Below are 20,858 nucleotides of genomic sequence, written 5' to 3'. Positions count from 1 at the left end.
CCATAAATTAGTTCGAGACCGTATCATTGACACCGTAAAATCCACAGAGGACTTCATCGTGCGTCCCTATATATTCTTTACATTTAGTTTCTGAGTATATCTATAGAGCGATTGAAAACTTCCTTTTCTATTTTAAATCGAAGAATGAAAATCAAATAACAGTTAAGGGTCAAAAGTAATATTCTGGGTTACAATGAGAAAACATTTTAAAAATTTTCCCAAATTATCGTTTATATTTAATTATAAAGAATTAATTTTAGAGAGAGAGAGAGAGAGAGAGATGTTCAAAAACAATACAAATGCATATCATTAAATAATCGCTGGACGGATTAAAAAAAATAATTCTTATTAATCTAATTTTTTTATAAGTAAGAGAATTAGATTTACACGATTCCAAAGATAGCGATTAATAGTTTTTACAAGCATTTCTCTGAATCGGCGTGAAATGACACTTCGACATGATCGGGCAGATATTCCGTCTCTTCTTCATCCTCTTGAGCGATTACTGTGGCGAAACATCATGCCACTCGAGCCCAAGTGGGCATCCCTCGCCACCTATCTACCCGAAGTTGAGGAGCCTCAAATGGGTTCGAAGGGTGTCTCTCCGTGCTCTCCTCCGTTCATTCATTCGCCGGAAACGCATCTTTGCGGTGGATGATTGAGACGCCCGGCGGCGGGCATCGCCGACAACGCTCTAGGTGAACCGATTTTAACTGTCGTCTCCGTAAGCGTTTGTCATGGCACTTTAACAGAATGCCGTTAGGAATACGAACCTCACGGTGAGAGATTGCCATTCTTGTTCTCAAGTCCGCAACTTGTGCGCAACTCGATACAAGGATGCACAATGACCCGCGACAATGACTGCGACGGAGGAGCTTTCAGACCGGCGAATGGTGCTTTTCACGTCAAACAAAATTCGATCGATCCGTGTCATCGATATACAAATCGTTTCGCTAAATGGATGGGAAACTCAAATTTCATTCTTGAATTGTCGCGCTATATATCTCAAGTACTCTGATTGAACATTTGCCATATGGAAACAGTGAAACTAGTGTCAGCTTTAAACTAATAAAACTATTTTTATATATATGTATATAATAAAATTTATCTTTTGTTTAGGAGCTTTAATCATGTCCAAAATCTTAATTAATTTTGCATATATTTTTTATTTTTATAATTTTAATAATGTAAAATATATATTCTTTCTTTTGAAATTCTTGAAAATTGTTTTTCTATAATATATTCTTCGAGGATTTTGAAATAAAAAGGATACTCTATAAAAATGGAAACAACTATAGCGTTTATAAAATGCAGAGAGAATAAGGTGAGGCAATGATCCATCTGACAGAGTATCAAAAATGAATCAAAACAAAATACTTTATCGTAATATTAGAAATCGGGATGCGCGGAGCAAGTCTCGCGTAGAGGAAGCCGACAACCTCCGGCGAGCCGCTGCTGCTCGTCGTAATTGATTACGTCACGACGGCGAGAGGAGGACCACCCCGGAGAACAAGGAGGGAAACGAGAGGTGGATATATAAGTCGGACGGGGAGGAAGAAGTCGGACGGATGATGAATGTGCTGTCTGAGCCGTCGCGTCAGCGAGACTCTGTTGCCCGTTTGTAAACGAGCTTCCCATTTTTTTTTCACGGTTCTTTACGCGCTGCCAAAAGTATCAAACTGTCTGCGCACATCCGAGAACACTTTGCCGATCCTTGTCGATCCTCGATTAGCGTTCGCTGATCACTTGTCATTAGATTCTCCAAAATTTTATGCTTTTTGTTCATATACAGCGTAAAGTAAACAGAAAAGAAAAAAAATGGAAGGAGGGAGGGGGAATTAATAGAACTAATTAGAAATTATATAAATATATAAAATTATGAAAATATTGCCAAGATTTGCATCTTCTTTTATATATGACAGCGACATCCATCCACATGTCATACATAAAAAATTATATAGCATACATGATGTTACTTTGTCTTTTTATTTTTTATTTTTTTTTTTTTTGAAAATAATACGCAATAATTAGTTCTATAATAATAAGTACAATATATTACAGCTGCGGCAATGACAACACATTAATGTACTCTTTCGGCTTATCGGTCATTAACAAGATAGATCGAACTAGTACTTATCAATACTGACGAAACATATCAAAGAAAGACGAAAGAATTAAAAAACAGCCGACTACTTTGCGTATAATGCAAAAAAATACATTTTTTTTCATACTATACTCATTCGGAGTAATGCGTTTGTACAAGGTTTTATCACAGCCGGTTGCGCTAACGCGGGATAAGAAAGTTTGTCTTGGGTAACTATTGGAAATACATTATTATGTCGGCAGATGAAAAGCTATCTTCTAAGAAACAGCATATTATATATTATAATGAGTCTGCACTTCCCTCTCCTATTGCATCCTCATTGTATATCTGTGCTGCGTTTGTTAGCAACACGTGTTTTATATACACGCTAATTTTTTTGTTTTTTCTGTTTGTAAAAAAATCTCTCTTGATATTTGATATTTTAATTACACCGAGCAAAAATTTAACTTATAAAAATCATTGCTTTTAAAGCAGTCTATCCTCTCTAAAGTATATATGTTTTATTTATTTTCGTAATATTTCTTGCAATTTTTATTATTGCGATTATGAATGCGATAATAGAATAATAATAATGTAAAATGATGTATATCATAAAAAATTATGTACGTGATAACAATGATTTTTTTATCCACAAAGAAACGGTGACGGACATTCGGAAAAATTCCGCGCGTGTTCGATGATGCATCATGGGAAAGGGTGTTGGGGCGAGAAAGCGAGAAGGGATCAAGGGACGGCTAATGAAGTCCTAATAAACGGCGCCGAGGCTCAGGCAGGCGGCGACACCCTTTCCGGCTTGATATTTAATACAAACGTTACAATATCAAAACACGTCCTCTGGGTCCGAATGCCCACTCGAGCGCACCCCTTGGTCGCGCGCGCGGTTAATACCGGCAGCCTTAAAGGCGCAGTATCGCGCACCCCCTTGCGTTGTTGTACCGATTCTAATACAAATGTACATATCCCCAGAATTCGCGTTGGGTCCACGACGAGGAGCTAACTATAATTCCCCGATGCTCTCTCGTGCTCGAACACAATGGCCGGGCGAGCGTTGCAAAGGGGAGAGTGAAAGAGAGAGAGAGAGAGAGAGAGAGAGAGAGAGAGAGAGAGGGAAAGTAGCCCTCTCTAAAGACGCGCGAATTATTTGCGCGAGTTATTATCGCTCGTTAAGAACTGGCATTTGGAGCGCGTTTAACAATTTGCTCGCATTCGCCCTCTTTTTTACAGACTCCATTTGTTTCTTTAATTTACTACTTTGCTTTTTGCCCGCCGATTTGCGAGTCCCGCAGTATTAGCGGCAGATTTCTCCGGACGAGAATCTCCGCTTCCATTGCTTCTGCATATCTCTTGCGTGCCTTTTCTTTATAGAATTTTATAAAGAGGCGACTTATTAAAACACGTTATTAGACACGTTAATTCGTGAATTATGGCGCGATAGCTGTTTACACCTATATGTACACACATGCGGGGTAGCCTCTCTCTTTTTCTCTCTCTTTTTCTTTTTTTTTCTCTCTTACGACAACGAGGGAGACCCATTCACGATGGGACATACACGCGAGAAATGGCTCGCGATTCTCGTGCCAGGCCCATTTTCGAAAGTCAATCGACCGTGAGCCCCCTTTACGTCGATCGCGCACACTCGTAAATCTCCCTTATAACTCTCCGGGTGTATGCCAGTCGACGCGATGCGACGCGCCGAATTAGCGTCAACAGGATATTTTTGACAACCAACGTTGCTTTTTTCCTAACGGATCTTATAAGCGATAGTTATGAAAGCTATGTATATATATATGTCTGTGCTCACATATTACATTTGATGATCCATGTTTTGATTCAAACTAAGGATTTGATCTTTTCGTATTGCTATATTTGTTATTAGATTTAGCGGATTTAAATAGATTTAATAATTAATAAATTTAAAGGATTTAATAATTTTTTAGTGTCACTACATGAGATAAAAAAATTTAATTTTTTGCAGTGCAAAATGTGATAATTTTTAGTGAGTAACTATTTGCGTAATTTTATTATAGTGTAATTTATTGTTATTAAAACTGTTATATTAAATTGTTATACTAAACCTCTGGGATAATCTCATATTCTTTAAGGAAAATTATTTTTAAATTATTTAATTAGTATTAACTTCCAAAAAAAAAAATATATTTTTTAGAAATATTATAACGTCTCATGCAAAAAAAAAAATCAGAATTTTAATTTTTCTAATTGTTTCTTATAATCATATTTCTGTTAACTTTATATAATTATGGATAATTAATTATTATATTGACATATTTATTATACGCAGACAATCAGAGTATTATCAATGATCCTTTCAAGATAAATTTAAGATAAATTTTTTTTATATATTTTTAGAAAATGGAAATATCTGTTATCTATGTGTTACATAATGGTACTTATTTTTTTTTATCTTATTTGTAAATTTTACCTATCTTCTGAAAACGATATGATTTTTACCCCAGAAAAATTAAGGCGTGGCACTCCACTCTAGGTGTCACCTTCGGATGCAGCTTTTGCGCGCGGCAGTGACGGGAATATAAAATATCTGCACGAGGGAACGTTTCTTTTTCTCTCTCTCTCCTCCCTGGCGTTTCTCTCGAGTGTCCCAAGACGGCGGCGTGTGTGCCTGCCTTGTCACTGACACAATGAGTCGAAGATTATCTACGATGGGATTCGCTGACATTACGACGCTCGCGACCAACCCCCTGTGCTCGTCCTCCGTGCCACTCCGTCGCCCCCTTTCGTCGAGCGTAAAAAGAAAGAAAGAAAGAAAGAAAGAACCCGTCGTAGTCTTCTTCTCTCCTCTCGGGTTCGAGCTTCTGAACGGGAGGAGAGAAAATACATGATCTACGGCGACAGCGGTATTGTTCGTCGAAACGCGAAAAAGTCACCAAAGGCGGTGGAACATTTGAACTTTTCACACCCCTTATTCGAACATTCAACGCGGGAGGGGATCGAGAGGAGAGAATAATTCAGAGAAATATGATTTCTTTGTCGGCGTAATTTTTTACTGCTTGATCTGTTGGAGTATCTAGTTATAAAAAGAAATGACTGTTTATAAGTTTATAAGCGAGCACCGAGTATATATGCGACTTCCATCGTTCGCAGGACACAGCGGGGTGAACCAACTGGGTGGTGTCTTCGTCGGAGGCCGGCCACTTCCGGACTCGACGCGGCAAAAGATCGTCGAGCTCGCACATTCGGGTGCCCGACCGTGCGATATCTCCAGGATACTGCAGGTCAGCAACGGCTGCGTCTCGAAGATCTTGGGCAGGTTGGTTGCAATATTGCTTATCTCGCTTTTACACGAGGGTGTCTATTCCTTCGAGAAATAAGAAAAACTCAAAACTCTCAAGGATTTATCTCTTTTGTATCTGGCGAAAAATTAGGGAATTCTCATGGAATTTTATTTGGACTTAAGGAATTTTTTTTTTTTTTTAATTTTCCTTAGTCATGTTTTTATATTATAAGCAATGCGGCAATTTGCTGCAAGTTATGAATTATTAAAATATAATATAAATATATATCTTCATTTACATATTCAATGTCTTAACAAAATATTAAATACACATGTATATGTTTTTTTTTAATTATAATTCTTATTGTTAAAAAAATTGAAAAATGTCATGCAAGTGAAAAATGTTTAGTTTATGAAAGCTATTCAGCTTTTTTATACTTTTTTGCAGATCTAGCACTTGAAACTTAAGTCTGTGTTTTTCCTTTGTATGAATGAAAAGCATTAGAAAAATGCACGCAATAAAAAAAAATATATTTTAAAAAGTTGCATAAAAAAATTCCTAAAATATTTTCTTCACCTGGAATTTTAAACAAAATATCTGGAAGTTCAGGGAATTTTTTTTTTTAATTGAAGACATCCTGGACACACAGACGCATTTTTCTGGCTCAAATCATTATATACTTATCAATTCAAATTCTCGAATTGTATCACAGTCTAAAAATATAATTATAAATAAATTTATTTCACAGTTTGATAAAAAAAATATATTATATATTAATTGTTTTACATTAGGCATATATTTTTTTTAGAAGTTTTAAAAAGTAAAGGACATCATAAAGTTAAAATGCCATTCAAACTGGTTAAGAGAAGAATATAAATAGGTTATTCAAACACTTTTACACAGCCATTGCGTCATAAAAGGCGCAATCAAGCTATATGTTCAATGACAGTGGTTTTGCCCCCGCATTATGCAGCTCGATCCAAATTTAAATCATAATATGGCGAACGCTATGCTTAGTGTAATGTTCTATTAGCAATGCTGACTTAAGAGATTTTTATTCTTGTATCCCTACCGTATTGTACCGCAAATTATTATTGTTGTAGGTACTATGAGACCGGATCTATAAGGCCCAGGGCCATCGGCGGTAGCAAACCGCGTGTGGCGACGGCGGAGGTCGTCAACAAGATCTCGCTCTACAAAAGCGAGTGCCCGTCGATCTTTGCGTGGGAGATTCGAGATCGCTTGCTGCAGGAGGGCGTGTGCACGAACGACAACATTCCGAGCGTAAGTACGACCTATAATACGTTTAAAGATTTTTCTTGCTTTCACTTATGTTAAACAGAAGATTGAAGAATATATTATCTTTTAGTGGCTATGTGTCACTATCATTATCATGATCAATGGATACAAGTAGATAACAAACTAAATTAGTTGAAAATATTTTTCACTGACACAATAAATTAATTGAGCTGTAGTCAATCTAATAATGATTGAAAGATAGCGAATATATATATATATATATATATATATATATATAAGTATAATTTTTCTTATCTATAAAAAGTACGTTTCCATCAACGCGAATACGATAATGGAATTATTTATAATGAAAACTCGGTTATTCAAAATTATTCTACATCATTTAAAGTTTCGTTATTTCATTAACAATGTTGCAAAAGGATGCTGTAGATTTTTCTGCTGAATTCGTAAATTACTTCGCACTTTTTTAATAAAAACTGTGTTATTCTCTTTGAGATACGGTGATAAAAATACAAGTTCAAATAATGAAGATTTCGCGCCTCATAAAAAATCTTATAGTTAAAGCTTCCGCTGACCGATTACAACACAGCTTGACAAAGGTTTTCGCGGAAGAATCAGTGTCGCGGCGGCGGCGACAATACAAAGCGCGTCGCAAAACAGCCGTAATGGAGCCTGACTTTCGGCGGGCGGGTGGAAGTTGTAAACGCGCAGGCGTATTGTCAACAGGGGCTTTGTCTCTACTCACACAAAACAGGACCGCATTTACATAGATAGCGCGAGTCGTACGCGGGACGGGGAGTGAGGGGGGAGAAGCCGGAGGTGAGGGATGGAAATCAGTTTTCCGTGGGGTGACGACCGGTTGTACAGAGGATGTTTATGCGAGCTGATGGACTCTCGGGCGACGTGTGCAAACTCCACCCTCTCGTCGCGGCGCGCGGCTGATGTTGTTAACACGAGGCGGTTAATCGCGCAAACGGATGACGGACGATTTGGCGTTAACCGGTTCCGCCCCGACGTGTCCCCCGTTCTCCCAACGCGCGAATCATTCTTCCCATCTCGCAATCGCGACATTCCGATAAAGATTCAATTTTTTTTTTTTTTCTTTTTATGTATTGCTTTGCACTTTCAATTTTTGTCGAAAGAATAATGAAAAGTAGAGGAGAAGAGTGAGAGCGAAGAAAATCATTTTCTATTTGCACCTGTGAAATTTAAATCGTAAAGACTCGATGATTTTTTATCAAAATTCAAAAGATACTCGGAGAAGGGAAATTGTCCGTACATCTTCATCAATGAATAAATGGAACATTAGTCGCAAGTGGAAATTGTACTTGAAATATATATAATGATTAACAGAGCGCATACGTTAAACACCGAGGAGCATCCGCCGAAAAGGAAAGTAATATCAATTCTTGTAGAATTAATTAAGAGATTGCTCGAGGATGGTCGACGCATAGATCAAAAGAAAATTCTCTGACGTCTTTTTTTATTTTCCTTCTTTTCCGATCTGTGGAGAGAGGGACTCTCCTCCCCGCCCCGGCCCCTTCAACCCCGCGATACGATCGGTGTTCACGACGACGGGGTTGGTTCCTCCCCGTATACCGCCGTTGCCATGGATATTTGCATGCGTCCAATAAACGGTGGCTAAGGGGCTCTCGACTCGCTTAGGGTAAAAAGCGAAAGAGGGTCGCTAAATTTTACCCTCCCCCTCCCCCCACATTGCCCTTACGCCGTTCTTCCTTGTTTCTATTTGCGTCGCGTCTCCTTCATTCTATTCGTCTTCCCTTGGCTGGCTGGCTGGCTCGCTCCCTCGCGTCTTCGGAACAACGCCGAGGTGCACGCGAGCCACCCTTATGAAGAGGTCACGGGTAAAAGCCGTAGCGAGGTTGGGGAAGAAAAAGGATGACGGTAGAATCGAGAGAGCATTCTTATCGACGTGAGAAAAAAAGTGTCAAAGGCTCGCCGTGGAAGAAAGCCGACGAGAGAGTTCATCTTCGCCGCTTTTTGTTCAGCCCTCTTCCCTCTCGTCGTCACGACAAATTTTAGCATCCGCGCCTAGGAAAATACACTGAAGCGATTTGTTTGAAGCAATTCGCAAAAATTACGATAGCTTCTAATCGCTATTAAGAGAATAGATTTTTCCCCTTTGTAGCCGTTATCAAAATAGTAAATCAATGAAAAAATTAAAGGAGTTATTTATACATTTTAATCTTAGAATTTAAAAAATTTTTATTTTTTTCTTCGAAACTTTTTTTTAACGTAAATTTACATTCTTAATTATTTAATTCTGTAATCCTGAAAAATGTTCCTATAAAAAATTGGAACTTTACAATGATATATTTTGTGTTAATATAATCTCTCGATTTATTTCAGAATTGTTTTCGGTTATTTAGATATATTTTATTGGTTAAAAGAGGATGAAAAATGGTGGAAGAAAACGTTAACGCATTAAAGAAACAACGAGAAAAAAAGTTTAACAAGTATGTTACGAATCGTCAAAGGCGTGACTTTTAAGCATTTTAAACGGTAACGAGGCGCCGACACACACAACGACGTTAGAGAATTTCGCGTTTTAACAAATTACAGGAGAGCTTGCGGACTCCGCGGAGCGCGCCTCCAGGGCGTTGGAGGATCAAAGTCGGCGCGTAATCCCGGCCGCGTTTGAGGATCTTGCGAGCGCTTCTGAACTTGTTGTGGGCAAGATTAACGTTTCTTTAATGGTCCGTGTAATATTCCATTACGTACAGTTCGCTCGAGAATTATTGCGCCGGGGCGAAACGAGGAGCGTCGAACGGATTCGAGCGCTAAAACGCGAAGCGATCGAACGGCCAAGAGGAATTTCAGTCTCGCATTGACTGGTCTTAAGAAATAACATCGTCTCTTTCCGAAAATTGGATTAACATCACATAAAAAATTGATACATCGAAATATTATTGAATAAAATATAAAGAATATATTTTGTTTGAATGATATAATTAGTTCTGTGCTAATTTATAATTTTAAAATAATTATAAAATTTTATTTTATTTTTAATAATTTTTTAATAATTAATAATTTTCAAAAGATTCATTTGTCCTAATGAATAAATGTATGTTTATCTTTCGAGAAAAGCACTTTATATATACATATATTATATTATTTGCTCTAAAGAAATTCTTCTGAAGCTATTTAGAAGAATTTAAAAAAAAATTATTATGTTGTTTTAAATTTTTATCATATATAGTATATCGCAAAATATTGCATAGGAAGTGCATAGAATTTTTACAAATGTGACGGCACATTCGCAAACTTCTGAACAGAATTTCTTTCTTAAATCAAAGTATTTGAAAATCCTTCGATTTTTCTTTGGGAGCAAGATTATTCGCGAACGGGATTGATTCGAAAACGTTTCTACTCATTTTCTCTGATCACTTTGTGCATGTCCATCCATGTGCCGTCATGTGCGCGTGTGGTAGACGATAGAAGACCTCAGTTTGCAAGGAAGGAGGGGAAAGGCAAAGAGGAAGAGTGAGAGGAAGTACGAACGGAACGAAGGAACGTATTCCAGGCGAGCCGTGGTGATTGGGGGAAATTTCATTATTCTCAGACATTACCCCCGTTATTGTAATGCCATCAAATTGGATACGCTTCGTACACCTTGTGGAATGGGTAAAATATCTCGAGCGCTTTCCTCTTTCGACTCTCTCTTTCTCTTTCTTTTTTTTCTTCCGCATCTTCTTCTTTTGCATAAACGTCGAAGTTCACCTTGTTGCGGACTTCTTCATCTTGCTCTAACAATTTTGTTCTCTCTCTCTCTCTCTCTCTCTCTATATATATATATATATATATATATATATATATATATATATATATCTCGTTCGATTTGGCTAAACAAATCGAAAGATATATTTTTAATATGTTTCAAACTTTTTGCTTGTATTCAATCATTTTCTGTCGATTATTACAAATATTCTTATAAAAATATGAATTGCCAATATATTTCATGAACAAAGTTTTTCTTAGACATTGATACGATTTTTGTCAAGTATTTCCAAAAATCTTGTTTCATCATTTATGTAAAAGAAACACGACTACAATCTCTCAATCCGTTAATTTATTAAAAAGAAATTTCTTATCGCGATAAACTTTACAGCCCTAACTTGCATTATATACGTTACGATTCTTTCTATTTTATTTTTTAACGAAAAGCACAATTTAATATTTTAACCTATTACAGATATTATTTAAATTTGTATATATCCAATAATAATCCTTAAAATGTCGCAAAGATAGGAAATAATTAAATGAAGTATCGTTGAGTAAATTTTTATAAGAATTTCTTATTATTATTAAAGATGAAATCTCTTTCATGGAAATCTACTTAACGACACTTAATTTAATTATTCTTTATCTTTTCGATATTTTGAGGAAACGTTTCAATGACCAGATTAAGTAAAATTACGCGAGAGCAACAGTTTTGTGTAGAACGGGCGCCCGATAGCATTCATCCTCTTTCGCGAGAAAGTTGAACGCGCGCGGAATTGTCGAATCGAGCCAATGGCTCGACAAACCAGTAAAGCCCGCAGGACGCGGAGACGGATTCGAAATGTCCTGCGGAGCTCCCGCTATCCGTTTCGTCGTGGAATACCGTTTCGGTCCCCGGCCGGATTTGAATCTGGCACCCGGCGTGGCGGACGCGTTATTGGTTTACTCGCGCCACTGGCTCCGGGATGCCAACAGCGGTTCTCATCCGAGAACGAGAAAGAATTGCCTATGAATCAGTCATTTGGGAGACAGTAGAAATTCTTTTTCAGTCATCGTTGATGATACCGCGAAAAAGAAAAAAAGGTTAAATGTTTCTTTCCGCTTGTTTATTTATAATCATTTAAATAATTATTATATTTTTGAAAATTTTCTTTTTATACTTTTTTATGAGACTTTGTTATATATTTTTGAAAAGTTTAGTATATATTCCACTATTATAATATTATCCACAATTGAAATTATCGATAATATTACAGAGAAGGTCATTAGAATTGTAGTAAATTCACGAGTCATATTTTTGAGAGATCAAAAGGGCATTTTTCTTACAAAATTTATCGATAGAAAACAACTAAGAGCGTCACTGCGAAATGAGATTACATTCGTTGACCAAAACGGTCATGCGCGTCCATTCCAAGGGCTGACGTTGACATCTCGCCTTCATCGAGCATCTCTATATTATATCGCGCCCATCTTTCTTACAACGTAAGAAATCGGTTTTGCTAAACTGCCTGCTTACAATCAAATTGTTGCAATTTATTGAATTGATTTTTTTACATTTAATTTTTGAAAATCATACCAATAGGTACGAATTTGAAAAGTTTTTGACAGTATTTGCTGATTGAAAAATATCAAATAAATATTATTTTATTTAAAGGCAACATATTTATACTTTATTAGCAGCGCGTCTTTCATTCTCGTACAATTTGAATCCTTGACGATTTTTCGAAGCCATCCGCGATTCAATTTATCTAGCGTCCATTTTTGCAAAAGTGCGTCTCGATGACAACATTCGTCATCCGCGGAGAACTCGCTGTCAAGCGAGAGGAGCGCCGCTGCGCCGACGAGATTACATTTGTCGAGGTGGCCAGCACCGTCGTTCCGGCTGGTTCCAGGCAGTCCGATCCCGCAGGGAGGTAAAGGGGCGAGAGGTAAGGGGAAAGGGGGAGAGGGTTGGATGTCAATGCCGCACCGTCGCCGTCGCCACCAACCCTTTTAGAACGCGAAATCGCGCGATATACAGGCCGCCAGCCGGCCAGCCCTCGCTCCCATTCCCCCGATGCAAGGGTGGAAAATCACGGGTACCACGACAGAATCGTGAAGGGGAGGAGGTGAGCGGGGCTTTCCCGACCGATGGCTGTGCGCTGTCCCTGTAATTAATAGTCACCCATCGCCGACGGACAGCCCGAGAATCGAGTTTACAGCCTGTATCCGCGTGTCGGAGCGAATCGGATGATTGTTTAAGCGAGTGGTCATCTCTCTGTCCGACGTCTCTATCTATTCAAAGAATAGCACGCATTTGATTGCGTGTGTCGTTTGTGATATCGTAATATCACGATAATGATTTTGCGAATGAAATAATCTCGCGTAAGAGATCGATTAGTCGATTACCAGATGTTACGAGTGAAGGAAAAAAAATATTCGATGAGATAAAGAAGTAAAAATATTTGAGAGAAAATTTTCCAATATTTTACTATTTATTATATATATATATATATATATATAAAGAAATCGAATTATTATAAATTCTCTTACCGCATTTATCCTATTTTGTTACGGAGAGCCATATGCGAGCATAGGAAATTAATTCAGCAACGGCCCAGCCCGACCCGCTCGACCGACACTGACGCGGGACGGGTGATTAAAAGGAACGTCAGTTTGCGCGAGGAAGAAAAAGACTTCAGCAACGAGACGGACTCTCGTTCTCGGTAAGAGGAGGAAGGGTAGTAGTGGAGAAAGAACGGAGAACGACTGAAGAAGGGAAGAGAGGTAAAAGGGAAAAGAAGGAGTGCCCGAGGGGGAGAGAGTGGAAGTTAGTGGCGGCTCGGTGAGAAATACATAATGCAGTAGCCGGACGTCTCTGACACCCCCTAACTCACCCTTCTCCGGGAAGAAGAGGAAGGACTGCTGTTACCGCTGCCGCGAGAAAGAGAATAAGAGTGAGTATGTAGAGGAGGGGTTGGCCACGGCGACGGTGGTGTTGGTGATGGTGTAGGTGAAGAAGAAGGAGAAGAAAGACCGGGGGAGGTCGAGGGGGTTGGTAGCGCGCGCGAGTGTACGAAGGGGTGCATTGATTTACGCAGCAAGGCGAGGGTGTCTCCAAGGCGGACGTGCAGGGGCCAACAATTCACTCGCCTCGGGTTCCAGGAACCATCCATTACTTTGGTTCTTCCACCGTCACCCCCTAGAGTCGTCTCCCCCGGCATTGTTGCGGTTACTTACCGCGTCCATCGAGAACGTAGCCATTGTCACGGCGAAGTCGCGTGGCTCACCGGTCTCTGCTAAATGCCGTTCGTATCTGCGCGTGACGTCATGGTGACATTGATTCGGTAAAGAATTAGATCTTACGTAACTTAACATGAGAGCAATTTTCTATCTTCTCGTTAACATAAGTTGGATTAAAGGACAGTGGCATGTTTTGAACATTGAACATTTAATTGCGCTATTAAATTATATAATTTGCGTCAAAGAAAGTCACAGGAAAAAGTTTTGAACTTTAAGAATTTGTTAATTTTGTATATAAAAAAAATATAGTTAATGCACAAATTGATTTTTTTGATGAATAAAGTAATAAACAGATTAAAAATAATTCATATCGATAAAATGTAACATTTAATTGCTGAAAATATGAATTAATTTTTAAGATAAAGAAAAAGAGAATCTGTATCAAATCTGTGTCTTTGACATCAGTTTTCTTTAATTAATTTTTAATATATCATAAGAAATTTAAAATATTATATTCTCAAATCTTGTTATAAATTTATGTCAACATTCTATTTCATTTCTATCGTTATTTTACATAGGTATTATTATCCAGGATAAATATATATATAAATTATTAACAAAAGTTGACCATATTATTTATTAAAAGTTTATTATATTTTTATCATGGAACAAAAAATTTTTTTTTAATTATTCATGATATTATCATTATACATTATATATTATACATTATATATTATACATTATATATAAAATAATATTTTTACGCCAATCATATATTATATATATATATATATATATATATATATATATATATATATATTATATATAATATTCAATAATAATATAAATAATTAAAAGACTTGTTTGGATCGAGGACAATCGATCGAGGATATTCTATTCTGGATGATAGGCGATCAAGAAATACGGATAAAAAAAGCAGATTTCTCTTTGGTGGAAAGAGAAGGAGGGGATAGCTCTCTATGTCGAAGTGGTTAACGTCATTTTAACCGCTGACTGCTCTCGCAACCCTATCCGCGATCCGGCGTGGCTGTTCGAGTTCATCCACCGTGCACCGGTTGTCCCGTCCAATCAGGTCATCGTCATCGCCGTTGTCGTTGCTGATCCGCGTGAACCATGCTCGTATACGTGAACTGTACACGGTCGATGGATGCGCGGCCGAAGAATATCGACTTTCAGCCTTCCCGGCCTCGATTGTCCTCCCGGCCGACTATCAGACGTTGGGATCATCTCTCTTCGTGGCCGAGTTCCTTTTTTCAAAACTGGTACGTGTTCCTCCTCGTCAAGCCTTGCTTTTTTTCCCATCCCCGTATCTCCGACAACCTCGATATTCCCGCGAGAAAGAGACAAAGAGTTCTCATCATTCTTCTGCTTCGTCGTGTTTTTCTTTACGCCGTGCTTCTCAAATATGACCGTCTATTCGATCGATCATTCTCTGTTTCGCATTAATTGTTAAATTCGTGCAGACAATTCAGGACCAGTTTGCCGATGTAACGGACTCATTAAGGATTTGCGAAATCACGCAAAATATAGAGTCTGTAGAGTCTCCCTGTCCTTCTCAAGAAACATCGTTGATTATGGATTGCAATAGTCGAAAGAAATTGTTTAATTGAGATATATCATAGAATAATTTAAAATCCAGTCATACATCTATCTTCATTTATTAGTTTTACGTTAAAACGTTCATCGGTGGCGGTACGCGTGGCAGGTTCGTTAAACGTTAGCAAAATGGGACACGTGGCAATCTCTTCGCAAAGCTGGAACATTCTCCCTCCTTTCCCCCGGTCCGCTTCAGTAATCATCGTCCGCCGGTCGTGGATCGTCGCAAGAATCCGAAAGAGCTGGGGGGGTTGCTGCTGGTAGTGCTCGCTCGAGAGCAGGCAATAACGGTGCGACGCGTGGCGTCCATGCCACCCCCGTGCTATCCGAGGGAAACCCCCGGCGCGCTGCTAAATACCGAGTGCCCCTCTTGGACGACGAGCGCCAGCCGATGGCGGTCACCGCCAGCCCTTCTTCACCGCCTTCGAGGTAGTCCCTTATATCGGCGAGAGCGCTACCCTCGGCCGTTCCAGATTAAAAGCTGTGATTATACGTGGCATCAGACACCCTGCCCTCCCTCTCCTCCCTTCTGTCTCTTATTCCGATGCTTCTTTCTCCCCTTTCTGTCCTTTTTCCGCCGCCACCGTTGCATTTTGAAATCACCTCTATCCGCCACCCTATGCCTCCCATCCTTCTCTTTCTCTCCCGTCTGTATTTCACTCTCCCCGTGGCTCTTTCTGTTTAAATTGCGAATACCGCGCGTTCCTCTCGACTTCTATTTAAATGTAATTTGTATCTTGCTCGCGCGCGCGCGACCATTCGACTTCTCTCGTCCCTGAATCTCTCTTGTTTCCTCTCGCTACCCGTGCGCGCGTGACTAAACACATGTGTTCGAGCGATAAGTTCTTTTCTTTGTATATTCTACTATAATTTGTACCAAATAAAACACATCAATTAATACTTGTAATTTTTATCGTGTAATAGCTGCAATTTTTATTATATAACAATGGTAATATATATTTTTCTTATGCAATTATACCGCAACTTTTATATACATAATTTTTAAAGTATATAATTTTTATAAGTTAATTTTTATAATACAATTTTTTTATTATATTATAATTAAGATTTTTATTATATAAAATAATGAATTCTGAGATACATGGACCACTCTAAAAAATCATTGAAAATAGAAAAGCGTGCTTAAAAATATTATAATTACTTTTATATTTTATTTGAAAAATCAATCTAATACACTTTTTATTTACATATCAAAGATAAATTTTTTCGATCACTATAAAGTGGAAAGAAGGGAAGAGATTATATATTTGTTTTCAAATAAAACATAATTTTTTACTCAAAAATAATTTTGAGTAAAAATACACTAAAAATAGAATTGCATTAATAGAATTGTAGATAATTGCTCTAATAATCTCAATTGTTATCATATGTATTTTTAATTAATTTTTTATCTATTTCATAATATTTTTTATCTTACGTCAACGTTTCATTATTCTCTCGTCTTTTTTTCTCTCTTTCTTCGTACCGATAATATTCCACACTACCAGAATACGATCCACGACGTGGGGCTAGAACCGCACTAAGTTTCTTGGTGGTCCGTGCGATAAATCAAACCGACTATGATAACTCCTGGAATAATGGCTCGCGAGATAACGATACACCAGTGGAATCGTCTCCGTCGTCGGGAATTGGCTTGGATACTTTCGCGCCTCGTTCGCACGTTACGCTATTCCACTATGTCTTAAACTTTTGATTTAAAAAGTAATAATAATTGCATCTCTTTCGTGGTTAATTAAAAATTTTAACTTGACCTATATTACCTACTATGCGTAATCGCTGGAATGGATTTTTTTGAGGAAAACGGACTATATTCTTAATATAGTCTCCTCCTCAGCGTTGTCTACTTTTTTATTTTATTTTATTTGTCATTTTACGGAAATTTTATAAGAATTGCTCAACAGTTTGATATGAGCCATTACATATTTCCAAATTGTCGTAAAATTTCCGTGAAATAATAGATCAAATAAAATAAAAAAAAATAGATGACATGGAAGATTACGATCTTCATGGCTTTCATATTTGTAATCGAGAGGACATACAGTCTGATCTGTTATTCGCCCCAACGAGTGAAGGTGCGACATGAATATTTCGAGTTATCAGATCGAATTAACTGGGGTCCCGCTAACGCACGGCTGTCACAGACGCGCATAATGGAGACGTCAGACTCTACGATCGCCTCTCTCGCAGTTTTTTTTTTTTTTTTCGTCTCCAATCTAATGCCCAGCAGAATTTCCCACGCGACCCGGGACGGTGATTCTTTGTACGACAACGTTGCGCTATATTGCGCGCGGAGGGTGCAGAATTTATACTAGAAATCCCCGTATCGGACGGGGGCCGCGTGTCGCGCCTGTTACTGCACTTTTTCGGATCTCCGAATTGGTCACGATTGTAATTGCGAGAAATTGCGCGCCTTTTTTTTTCGTATTGTTGTACTCCTATTGTTGTGGTATTGATTCCAATAGAGTAAAGAGGAAGGATTTGGAAGTTATTTACTCCATGATAATTTCCATATATTTTATTCTGTATTTACTATAATTTATAACGCAATTTGTTATAATCCTTAATATATGAAGACTTTAATTATATCAGAATTTATTAAAGATGTCTCTTATTTTTGAGGAAAGAATAGGTATTTGTAAAGAATTAACACGGGTATTTCGATTATAAAAATCTTATTTAGGATCCTGACCACAAAAGAGCGTACGATACTGTCATTATTTCGAGGACACTCGAAACCCATGATTTCGGGGCTCGTGCGAAAGGTCGTCACGTCCACCTCTATTTTCTCGATCGACACAGGGGTGGCTTAATGACAGGTTATGACATTTTGCTCACTTTCGACTCGTGCATACGTTTTACGAGCGTGGTTCCTGTGCGAGCAGGATGTCGCTAGATAGCACGTGCCGAAGTATCCTCGTATCCCCATAGTTCCCATTCCAAACACGCATGCGGGAAGCGCGGAGATATAATATGCGAGTAATGTAAGTCCCGATTAACGCGCCCTGTCAATGGAGAGATCATAGATTTCATAGCGCTGTCCATCTCCATCTCGTTAAAATCCGATTATCACGGCTTTAATTTATCACGATACTCTTCTCTGTAAAATTACATCATGCTGGTATTTTTGAAAATACGAGAAGGGAATATGTGATTTAGTTTGTATTGTTATACAAAGAAAGAATTATATGCGGAGAATTATATTTCTCGTCAAGAAGCATCTTTTATTTTTAAAGATAATGACGTGAGAAATAATAAAATTATAAAATTATTATTTTTTAAACATATCTTCTTTTTAAACATTGTTATAATACGTAATTCTTTTAATACAAGTAAAGGTTCCATTAAATTACATTACATTTTATTATTTTTTTACGTTTTTTTTCCCTTGTCCTCCAGAATAAAGCGAAGGGTCTATATCCCTCCTTAGGTATTTAACACTAACGCATTTGCAAATGTTTTTGTATCTCCTCCGAGTACGCTCCTTGACTTTTGAATAAGTTTTATGAAGTGCTGCTGATTACGCGTGTCGAATCGTCCGGCTATTATTTCCAGGATGTTTTCGCGATAATAAAGCCGTGCTGTATGACGGGCTCGTTCGGATCCCCAGGATAACGGAAGTAGTCTGAATGGAGAGGAAAAGAGAAAGTCGTGGCACCCTCGTGTTCTCTCCTTCCGTTCTCTTCACGGTTAACACCCTCGTCTCATACATACATATGAACGAGACGTGGCAGGAAATACGCGACTACCGCGAATAAGCACTCGTAAAAATTACAGCCGCACTTTCCGCGCGCAGAATCCCTGCACGTTAAAAGATAATACACGCACTATTACGTGTATAAGGCAACGCGCCATCCGTATAATATCTCATGACGGTGATTAAAAAACCTACCTTCGACGAGCAACACATAAAAATTAATTTTTACGCAAGAAAATTGATGACCTTTTGAACAAGATACACGATTTAAATGTGCAGTTAAAGATCGTGTAAAAATTTTTCCAAATTAAAAAAAAATTTAAACGAAATAAATTTTTTTTAAATATAATATTATATTATATAATTTATATTATATTTAATATAATATTATATAAAATTTATTTTGACAGGAGAATGATATTAATGAAATCTTTTTAAATTTGCGTGCGTATAAAGAATTACGTATGTCCTGAAAGAAGTATTAATGATGTATAATAAAGAGATGCAACTGTGCGCAAAATGATTTTTATAATTTTTTTACAGATTGTTCGAGAAAACGCGCGCGATTTTCTCGAAACATCGTGCTGGTGTTTCGCGGCAAAAGAGATTTTCCGTCGGGCAACTATCGCGATGATGTCACGTGAGAGTAATATTATGACGTCTCTATCCGGCACCCTCTTTAAGAGATCGGCCACCCTCGAGCTTTTCACGCTTCATGCTAATTTCATCGATCCGATGCCGGCTTCTTCCTCTAACGCCGCGTTTTAAGCCCTCGCCGCGTGTCCGCCTTTGTGCGCGCCGCGCGTACAAGGATGAAGGATAATATCTATGTTCCTTTTATATGCTATTCGCGTATCACATCGCTCGGCTCTATAACCGTGCAAAAATGTGTCGAGAATCCCATTGTCGGCGATGAGCCAATAAAAGACGAGTTTTCGCCCACGTGTCTTTCATTTTCTATTCCATCTTAATGCCAGCGTTGAAATGATTACACGCTTAATTAATTTCTGCTAATAACTCTCTCAAAGAAGTACATTTATTTCAAATTTTTATATTCTTTTAAATTACGTTTTTTTACTTTTAAACTACGTTTTGAATTAAATCAAGAGCTCGCTTTTATTAGCGAATTCTCCACGTTTCATACAAGTCGACTAAAAACAAACAATCTGTCATTAAAATTTAATTCAGAAGTAGAGTAGCTTATATTATGCGTTTAGAAGAACCTTTCCATCTTCGAGAGATCGGTCCAAGAAGGAAGTGTCTCGAAGTTTCGCAAGTGCCTGCCTGGCTCGCCACAAAAGCGGATCTATTGTGGTATCGATTTCCACAATGCACAACGATCTTTACGAATAATGAACGAGGGTGACACACGTCGTAAATATATCGCAATGCTTGAGAAGCAGTCAGCATGATATTTGCGGTTGACGTCAATCAAAAAACGGTCAAACAGTCCGGACACTCGATGTCACATGAGGCGCTGATTGTCCCTTGACAGGCAGCCGTCGCTCGTCGGGTTTCCGGCTTTGTCGCCAAGTGCTTTCTTTGTGCGCGACAACGACTTTTCATTGTGGATCGATTTTAACATCGGCCAACTTTAAAAGCGCGGCGGCGGAATCATCGAAAAAAGCCGACTTACCTAATCGAAAAAATTGCCAAATGAATTTTTCTCTGATAAGAACGGATAGTACAAATTTGATATCAAGAAACATATCATCAAATTTAAAAAATGAAATTTTGTTTTCCATTTTATGTGATATTTTTTAAAAATTTTTATCGCGTTTATTGTAAAAAATATGGTCACGCATGGTTTTTATCAATAGTTTCCGATTGGAAGCATACGTTATCGCGTAGAAACTCATGCAACTTTCCGAGAGAATTAGTCATGTATATGTGAATCATATACATGTAACAATAATTTAAGATCATAAATTTATAATTAAATGAAGTG

At 38.0% G+C, this 20,858-nt stretch overlaps 1 protein-coding gene across 4 annotated transcripts in view; it reads left to right on the top strand.

The window, feature by feature from the left end:
* LOC126858766 (paired box protein Pax-6-like) overlaps positions 1-20,858 on the top strand; it is an 86,647-nt gene that overhangs the window by 19,775 nt on the left and 46,014 nt on the right. For all 4 annotated transcript variants that reach the window (XR_007688721.1, XM_050609311.1, XM_050609309.1 and 1 more), the window contains exons 3-4: positions 5,225-5,390; positions 6,459-6,639. Coding sequence is in view for 3 of the 4 variants with exons in the window: in XM_050609311.1 (XP_050465268.1) it covers positions 5,225-5,390; positions 6,459-6,639 (347 nt within the window). In the remaining variant the exon portion in view is untranslated. The remainder of the gene's footprint in view (positions 1-5,224; positions 5,391-6,458; positions 6,640-20,858) is intronic.

Source organism: Cataglyphis hispanica, chromosome 2 (genome assembly GCF_021464435.1).
Source record: "Cataglyphis hispanica isolate Lineage 1 chromosome 2, ULB_Chis1_1.0, whole genome shotgun sequence".
Lineage (NCBI taxonomy): Eukaryota > Metazoa > Arthropoda > Insecta > Hymenoptera > Formicidae > Cataglyphis > Cataglyphis hispanica.
Note: the sequence above shows the minus strand (reverse complement) of the source record. Positions and strands in the feature narration are given on the sequence as shown.